We start from the raw sequence: 9,520 nt of genomic DNA, 5'->3' as shown, positions 1-9,520 counted from the left end.
GAAGGGGGAGGTAAAGAGGCCAAAATGGGCAGAGAGGAAATGAGAAGAAATACAACATCTCTGACCTGGAACACAAACTGCTTCTGTTAAAAGCGCTGGTGAAACCAGGGGTTTTCTTGCGAGATACCAAAACTCTACTCTCCCTCCAGGTATTTCCACCTGGCTGAGTGGTTTGTTGGTCAGGAAAATGCCATTTTCCCCTGACTGCACGTGATAGATGACAAAGAACACAGATTGCCTTGGGTGCCTCTATATATATGTGTGTGTGTATACATATATTTAAAAGGAACAGAATTATGTTAAAAAGAAACGTGTGTAGCGGTCTCCTCACTCCCTAGATCTGTTCCAGTCTAGGCACTTGTGTGTGGTGTACTCCAAGCAGGTTAAGACTGTGTAAGCACCGAGTCCTTCAAAAGCAACATTCGACTTCTCCAGGTATGGCGGGGTGGTCTGAGCAACGCGTGACAGCGACCTTTAAACCATCCCAGCTTTTGCGTTCCTGATGTTCCGGACCACGACGACTACACGAAACCGCTGCCTCTGGAAGAGAGTTCCACTTAAATAATGAGGGAATAAACAGAGAATATAATGAGGGAGTAAACAGAGAATATTAAATGAAAACAAAGGATGAAGATGCTTTGAAGATTAATAGTAGTGTTTATGTGTTGAGAGCTGACACCTGTAAACACTGCATCTTTTTCTTTTTGTACAGTTTGATAAATACATGAACTACAAAGCACTTTCCATGTATAAACCTGAGTGTCATTCATATTGGACTACCGTTCTATTTACACTGACCATGAATGGCGGCGATCGGATGTTACTGGACCTGCAATAAAATTATTTTACTTTAAACTCGAAGAAAACAAAGGAGCAATCTGAAGCCACGTGTCAGTAAAACTTAAGTGGAGCAGTTGTCAAATAAAGCCAACTATCACGTAGATGAGAGAAAAAGTTGAGTTCAAGGAAGCTGTGTTTTTCTGAGTGCTTCTAGTCTCTTGTGACACAACTTGGAAATCTTCCTCCTCCTCCTCCTCCTCCTCCTCAGTATTACTTTTCCGTTTTGTTTAAAACTCTATACAGTTTCTGATGTCCATGCATCAAATACAGGTTCCTGGCTGTGCAGGGGGCTGCTGTTTCCGATTTCGTATTGCACCCGATTTCTCTTTGTAGGCAACTGGCATCTGTTGTGAAATGTCCACCAGTGCACTGGCCACTGCGAGACCTGAGGCAACAAAAGGGAACAGTCACGGAACCAAATAGTCACAGAAACAAATCCTTCCACCACAGCTGAGAAAACCCCTCCGAGCCACAAGGTGAATATCATTTTTTGAGTTGTTCTTAAAAAAAGCAAACTGGAAAAGCGTTTTGGCTTAAGAGCTTAAACTCCAGCGGCTATTCTGAAATAAGCTTTTAAATACTGCACATTTTCTTGAAAGCAACCACAGTAGCAAAAGCTGGAAATAAGAAGCGTGGGTATTAATGGATTTGAAACTCGTAATATTAGAGAGGTGTCTTTCTCTGCACCGGTGGATGTGCTAGAATAAATCCCGGGAGCACGCCTGCATGGAGGTTCCGCCGCGCCTCCCACAGAATCCCAGAATGGCAGGGGTTGGAAGGGACCTCGGGGGATCACCCAGTCCAACCCCCCTGCTAAAGCAGGTTCTCCTAGAGCATGCTACACAGGACTTCATCCAGGTGGGGGTTGAATATCTCCAGAGAAGGAGACTCCACAGCCCCCTGGGCAGCCTGGGCCAGGGCTCGGGCACCCTCACAGTCAAGAAGTTCTTCCTCACATTCAACTGAAACCTCTTCTGCTTCAGTTTGTGCCCATTGCCCCTTGTCCTGGCACTGGGCACCACTGGGAAGAGTCTGGCTCCATCCTCGTGACATCCACCCTTGAGATATTTGTACATGTTGATGAGGTCCCCTCTCAGCCTTCTCTTCTCCAGGCTGAACAAGCCCAGCTCCCTCAGCCTTTCCTCATAGGGGAGATGCTCCAGTCCCTTTATCATCCTAGTTTCTCTCATCTGGACTCTTTCTAGGAGTTCCGGCATCTCTGCAGCCTCCTCTTGGCAGAAACACGGACAAAGCCGCCATCGCCTATCTGGGATTTAGTTCAATACAGCTCATAACCAAACCATCCCATCCCGGAGACAGCTAATACTCTCTTAAGATCCTCCACTTCACCACGCTCACTGGGCACTGGAGAAGCCCCAGTTGAATCACAAGCTGCCCAGGAGGTTGCGTCCCAGTGCCCTGCAAGCTGGTTTAAGCGAGAAAGGGCTGGGAACAAGGAAACCTGAAGCTGGATGGAGAAAACCTCTCTGTCCAGAGCTGCTAAGAGGAGGGAACGGATGCTTTGAAAGGACTTGATGTCTCTCTACAAATGGAGCTGGGAATGGAGGGAATTAGGCTGGGAGACAAGTTACTTTCCTAGTAACTACTGCAAACCTGTCTGTACCAGATCCCCCCTTGTCCCCAGCCATAAATTAAAGCGTAATCCAAATAGCCACTGCTCATCCACTAACTGACCCAAGAAACTGAGTCAAACCTCAGGTTGGAAGCTAGCAGGGCCCAAGCCCTCTATAACTGCCTGAGAGGAGCGTGTAGTGAGGTGGGGGTCGGGCTCTGCTCCCTGGGAACGGGCAATGGGAAGAGGGGACACGGCCTCAAGTTGTGCCAGGGCAGGGTGAGGTTGGCCATGGGGAACAATTCCTTCCCCTTGGGGCTGTCAGGGGCTGGAAGGGGCTGCCCAGGGAAGGGGTCGAGTCCCCAGCCCTGGGGGGATTTAACAGCCGGGCAGAGGCGGTGCTGAGGGCCAGGGTTTGGGGGTGGGATGGCAGGGGTAGGGGAACGGTTGGGCTGGGGGAGCTTAAAGGGCTTTGCCAACCTGAACGATTCCATGATCCTATAATTCTAAGATAGCTAGCATCAAAATAATCCGAGTACATCCTCGGCTGCGGTGTGGGTACAGCGATTACTGCGGGATCAAGTCTGAAACTCTAAGGTGAATCTGTGAGGTTGGGGAAGGAGCACAGAGTTAATTAATACCAAGCCAGCGGAGGCAACAATATTCCTCACCTGACTGTCCTGGTGGGGGTATACCCCCCAGTCCTCGAGGCAACCTCACAAATACAGAGAGAACGGCTGCTTTGTTCCCAAAGCAGGGCTCCAGCGCTATTGGCTTTGGTACGGTCTGCAGCGAGGGAAGGAAGAGAAGAAAACAAATGTTATACAGTGCGTTACACCCTCCCTCTTAGCCCAGCGTCGTCCTTCTCGGATCGTACAAGCCTCGGGGCATGAACCATGTTTCCACGCTTGGCACATTTCCAGCGTGTAGCTAGTAAGCCTAAACCCAATGTTAGTAACAACCAAAACCCTGCTCATGGCAAAACCCACATTTACTTAATAAAAATCTAGCTATTAAAAAGTCGAGCACTGCACCAGGCTTGTATTTCTCCCTAAATTCAATAACCAAGGAGCAGCTTATGCTAAACAACAGGATCGAGGGGTTTTTTTTCCTTCAAACCCATTGGTAGCGTATCACAACCATCGGCACGTCTGACCACTGATACAGAGAGAACGGCTGCTTTGTTCCCAAAGCAGGGGGACCTTTAGAGGTCATCTAGCCCAACCCCCCTGCAGGGAGCAGGGACATCTTTAACTAGATTTGGCGGTTTGACTTCCCTTTCCAGAGTTTAACCCCACACAACCTTCACAGCACCGTACGCATTAACATGGTGAAGAATATTTATCCCCCAAACCCCTCTCTACTTCATTGTTGTTTGCTCTAAGTTGGGGTCCCCCAATTTTGTCTTTCATTTCTGTTCTTTCCCAAGGGGTTGGGTTCATTTTCCAGTGGTCTTCTAGACCAGCCTGGACTATGTTCTTAGGTAGCTGGTTGCGCGGGGAGCTGGAAGTGCTTTAGAAAGTCTACAGGATTGTAGTGTCCTTCTTTTCAGCTGAAAAGCAGAGGATTCAGCAGAGCAGAGGAGCGGTTTGTGATCCTAGGTCTGGTTTCAGGGACCTCTTTTATCCTAAGATGGACTCCTCTTATTGAGCTTTGCTGAAGCCTCTTTGCTTTGAATATGAATATTTCATGTTTTAGGTTACAAACATGGACACAACACGAAGCTTTCAGCTAAAACGTGAGCGGATAACTGAGGACAGGGTGGGCAGCCAGCTTTCTGTCACCCTGGAGGAGCAGGGGGAGGGATCCCTGGGTGTCTTTCAACATCACCCTCCCACTCTGCTCTCGTAAAGATTTCATCCGAACGATCCGCAGCTGATTTCAATACGGTATCAGAAAGACAAAACCCAACAGCACAACCCAGACACTAAAATATGTTCTTACCTGAGCTGGGCCCCGACCCCCCCCCCCCCCAGGCGATCAGCGTTTTTGGGGATGGCACAACAGCGAGACGAGGATGCAAGCCTACGCCTATGAGTAGGGGTACAAGGGGGCGCCTGCTTTTCTTCCAGATAAGCAAAGCCAGCTGAGAAACACTATTTCACCCGATACGCTCAGTGCTTTCTGATTTCTTGTTTAGTACGGACAAATTCTACCCTGGTATTAATGAAATAATTATTGCTTTTTCCATTAGGCATAAAATTGTACTGCTGTACTTAAATGTTCAACAGAAACTCAATACAATGCAAGACACGGGGAAAAAAAAAATGAGCAGGAGTCAAACAATGCCATTAAATTACTGCTGCTCAATAAAAAAGAAAAAAAAAAGAGATGACAGCAAGCAAAATGAAACTTAAAACTGTTTTCATATCTCATATTTACTGTAATGATTGCAACAACAATTTGTTAGTCTGTGCAAGGTAGATAAATACGCGTTCTACAGGCTGTAACGACGGAAGCTGGTTTATGACTGCAGATTTCTTCATCTTCTCCCCGCCCCCCAACAAATGGGATCAAACTCAAAATAATGCTTTTCCCACCAAGCAGCCAAGCATACCCTGGTGCTGTATCCCACAGGCGACTCAATTACCAGAGGTAATGGAGAGAGCACAGAGAAGGCAACTGCAGAAACACAGCCCACGGACTTGTGGCGTATGAGCGGGAGCGTGCACCGAGCACGAAGTTTATTTTGTTTTGGAGAGAGCCAAGTCCCTTACTTATGCCACTGTTAATAAAAGAGACCTGCGGAATGCCAGAGGTTGGAGCCCGGTGCTCGGGTGTTACAGCGCTCGTCCTCAGAGTTGAGCAGAGCGAGCGGCAAAGACCAAGCAAAGGAGAAGCAGTGGGGGGAAGAGGAGGATGAAGGAGCAACTGAACAGGCCAAGAAGAGATTGGCTTTTTAAATACCTCTTAAATGTATTTGCTTTTAACCCCTACCAGATTAATGGCCACAAAAATGCTCCGAGGGCTGGAGCCCCTCTGCTATGGGGAGAGGCTGGGAGAGTTGGGGGTGTTCAGCCTGGAGAAGAGAAGGCTGAGGGCAGAGCTGAGCGCGGCCGGTCAGGGCTTCAAGGGGGCCCAGAGGAAAGGTATCTTTGTAGCAGGGCCAGCTGTGACAGGACAAGGGGGGATGGTTTTAAACCAAACCAGGGCAGGTTTAGACTGGAGATGAGGAAGAACTTCTTGCCCCTGAGGGCGGTGAAACCCTGGCAGGGGTTTCCCAGAGAGGGGGTGGAGGTCTCTTCCCTGGGAACATCCCAGGCCAGGTTAGCCGGGGCTATGGGCAACCTGATGTGGTTGGAGATGTCCCTGCTCCTGCAGGGGGGTTGGGCTGGGTGACCTCTAGGGGTCCCTTCCCACCCAAACCACTCTATGACTCTAATCAAAACAGTTCCGCAACTCTGTTCCTTCCCCCACCGAAGCTGTTCAGTACAACTCTACTCCAACAGGCTTTATAGCGGCGTGGGAATGCTCAGCAGCACCCTCATCATCCTCCAGCCAACGTGCAGCAACAGGAGGCTGGAAAATACTTCTCACGGTCACCGAATCCAGCCCTTCCCTAATGCAGGTGACTGCACATAAAAGTGCAATGCTCTGCTTTAAAAGTAATGACACTTTCAGCCTGTGCCATCACCTCTGTGAGACCTTTCCGGAGGCTCCCAGCTCCTGGATCGCACCGCTCTGACACCAGAAACTTTCTGCTAACCTCAATTCTTTCCCACCTAAGCGTATTCACCCATCTGACGTTCCTCTGCGCCTTAACCCTGGGCTTTACCCTACTGTACATCTCGGCCTTCGTTTGGCTCATCTGAATGAGCAAGGCTCTGAATTTCTTCTCTGAACGCAAACGCTCCCTTCTCCAGCTCTCCCAACTGCCCTGGACCAGGGGTGACCGGAGAGGCATTGCAGGCTTTGACAGAGCCTCTTTAATGGTATCAAACCCAACCTGATTCTCCTGCACATCACAAAATGGTAAGGAATAGAAGCAGTTCATTATACAGCTCTCAGTCACCAAACTAAAGAGACTTTGAGGATAATTTATCTCATCTCTCAGCCCCAAGCAGGACCCTTTCTCCTCCTCTGCCCTTTCCAACTAATGAACCCTGAGCGCGCAGCAGAAATTCTCGTTATGACTCCCTGTGGGCACAATCTTTCCCTTTCCATGGGATTTTTATTTTGTTCCTCTAGCTCACACGTCTTCCTCCTCTCTGCTCTCCTGATCCCACTTTGAACCCTGAGGAGCTCCTAGGCAGGTGCTGAGAGCCCCGGACAGGCAGGCAGTGCTGTCCCCCAGCGAGTGACAGCAGACCCCGGCCACCCCGACACCTCCCATTCAGTGTTGTTTCACAGGGACGAGTCCCACCCTCGTGCTGCAGTGAATTTTTAATCTATCTGATGTACCAAGGGCAGCTGAGGGCAGAGGACGTGCCTCTGAGCCTCCTTTCTTCCCTCATCAACGGGCTCAGAAAAGCTGAGCGTTAGTAAAAAATTGTTAATATTTCACTGCATGGGGAACTTTGTTTCTATTAACCGTGCAAAGCAAGGAAGCACACTTTCTATAATGATGCATCCCAAATCTGCCAGGCAGTTGCAAGCTAATTTGGGAGGAAAACACTAAGCACGAGATCATCTTGCTGCAACTAATCTCGATCTTAAACCTAAAAGGGGGGAAAAAACGGTCTCGCCTCCGTCAAAACGAGCCCTTTTCCTGAGACAAGCTGCAGTTAATAACAGCAAAAACCAGCCTAAAGAATCGAGTCCTGTAAATTTATTTTTGACAGCACCAGTTCAGGCACCTGCTTTTTGAACTGTGACTCATAGCGCATCTCATCGCCAAGCGTGCGCTCGCCAGGCCGACAGACAAAGCGCAGCCTGATGAAATGACTCACGCGCCGAGTGACGGGAATGATGAATTTGATGCAAGGAAGAGGTCAGCCGGGAGTGAAGGGCATCCCGTGCCCTCTGCCAGATGCAGAGCCAACCCGGCGGTGGGGCCCAGGGACCGTACTCCGCAGACGGAGGAGAACACGTGGGTAATTCAACCAGCAACTCCATGGCTGCCTTGATTGCGCATCTCACCCACAGCTGGCCTTGCTGTGAGCCCACGCGTGTTTTGACATGACTTATGTAGGTGGTACCAGGGCGCAAAGCAGCTAAGGAGAAGCTGGCTGGCTTCATCACAGAATGGCAGAGGTTGGAAGGGACCTGGGGAGATCATCTAGTCCCACCCCCTGCTAAAGCATGTTCTCCTAGAGCATGTTATAGAATCATAGAATGTTTTGGGTTGGAAGGGACCCCTAGAGGTCATCTAGTCCAACCCCCCTGCAGTGAGCAGGGACACCGCTAACTAGATCAGGTTGCTCACAGCCCCGTCCAACCTGGCCTGGAACGCTTCCAGGGACGGGGCCTCCACCCCCTCTCTGGGCAACCTGTTCCAGTGTTTCACCACCCTCACTGTAAAGAATTTCTCCCTTATATCTAGTCTAAACCTACCCTGGTTTAGTTTAAAACCATTACCCCTTGTCCTGTTACACAGGACTTCGTCCAGGCGGGCTTTGAATATCTCCAGAGAAGGAGACTCCACAGCCACCCTGGGCAGCCTGGGCCAGTGCTCCTTCATCAAGTTGAATATTCATGGCGAGACCCAAGAAGAGGTCACATCTCCTTTCCTTCCCCAGCTCTGCAGCACGGCTGCCTCCTGCCTGGTTTCGGAACGCTCTTGGTGCACGTCCAAGCTGCTTTTCTGGAAGAAGGTTTGGAGCGGACTCAGGAACCAGAGATCAGGTCATTATAAATGCTTGTGCCTCAGCCTGACAGGCGGGTTTTAATGGCCCACTTAAAAAAAAACAAAAAAAACCCCAAGAAACGGAGATCTCCAAACTTTGCAACACCTTTCCTCAGACAGTTAAAACCAGCCTCTGCCAGAGACTTTAATTTCGAGTGTTTTGATAAACCCATTGTTAAATTATAGAAGCAATTCCTTTTTATTGAAGGCTTAATGGCACAATAAAGTAGACATTATTCAAATCTATGCAAATAAGGTGCATCCCTCAGACACTTGGCATATGATGACTGCTTTGTGCGGTGCCTGAACAGCAGAGCCCCACACCGGGAGGGGGGCACGGAGGGGAGAGCGGAGCCCAGCTGCTGGAGTACGTGGACAAAGACCGCAGTTAATGGGATAAAAGGATCTCACCTTTGGTGGTGGGTCAATCCCTACAAGCCAAATTGCCATCCAAGAGCCCATCAGAAAGGAGCCGTGCCCTTGACTCATAGAATCATAGAATCACTTTGGTTGGAAAAGCCCTTTAAGATCATTGAGTCCAACCTTTAACCTAACCCTGCCATCCCACCACTAAACCCTGTCCCTCAGCACCTCATCTATCCTTCTTTTAAATACCTCCAGGGATGGGGACTCCACCACCTCCCTGGGCAGCCCATTCCAGAGCCTGACAGCCCTTTCTGTGAAGAAGTTTTTCCTAATGTCCAGCCTAAACCTGCCCTGGCGCAACTTGACTCCTTGACTCACGGAACAGAGCACGCTTGCACCCAGCCAACAGGTGCAGCAGCAGTAGGACACGTGTAGGCAGAAGACTATCTCCCTTCTGGTGGCAACCAGGATGGAGGTCAGCGAAGGGGATGCTGTGCTGCCCGGGATGTATCTCTGCTATGCACAGACACCCGCAGCTGGTCTACCCGTCAGGCACCGCTCCCAAAAGCTGCCCCTTGTCCTCAAAGGAATATTGTGAGTGTGTTGGAGTGACAATTTCACGCAGCTGAACATAAAATCACAGAAGAGTGTGAGCTGGAATGGATCTTTAAAGGTCATCTCGTCCAACCCCCTGCAGGGACCAGGGACATCTTCAACCAGATCAGGTTGCTCACAGCCCCGTCCAACCTGGCCTGGAATGTTCCCAGGGATGGGGCCTCCACCCCCTCTCTGGGCAACCCCTGCCAGGGTTTCACCATAGAACCAAAGAATTGTTTGGGTTGGCAAAGCCCTTTAAGCTCCCCCAGCCCAACCGCCCCCCTACCCCTGCCATCCCACCACTACACCCTGTCCCTCAGCACCGCCTCTGCCCGGCTGTTAAATCCCCCCCGGGACGG

The 9,520-nt window shown here is 50.0% G+C and overlaps 1 protein-coding gene across 1 annotated transcript in view; it reads right to left on the bottom strand.

The window, feature by feature from the left end:
- Nucleotides 1-6: 6 nt before the first annotated feature.
- ATRN (attractin) overlaps nt 7-9,520 on the bottom strand; it is a 140,907-nt gene continuing 131,393 nt past the window's right edge. Inside the window, exons 28-29 of the mRNA XM_035895064.1 lie at nt 3,085-3,199; nt 7-1,225 (exon numbers count right to left, since the gene is read on the bottom strand). Of these exons, the coding sequence (XP_035750957.1) occupies nt 1,101-1,225; nt 3,085-3,199 (240 nt within the window). The 3' untranslated portion in view covers nt 7-1,100. The remainder of the gene's footprint in view (nt 1,226-3,084; nt 3,200-9,520) is intronic.

The sequence above is a fragment of the Egretta garzetta genome, unplaced genomic scaffold (assembly GCF_000687185.1).
Source record: "Egretta garzetta isolate BGI_Z169 unplaced genomic scaffold, ASM68718v1 scaffold265, whole genome shotgun sequence".
Taxonomy (NCBI): Eukaryota; Metazoa; Chordata; class Aves; order Pelecaniformes; family Ardeidae; genus Egretta; species Egretta garzetta.
Note: the sequence above shows the minus strand (reverse complement) of the source record. Positions and strands in the feature narration are given on the sequence as shown.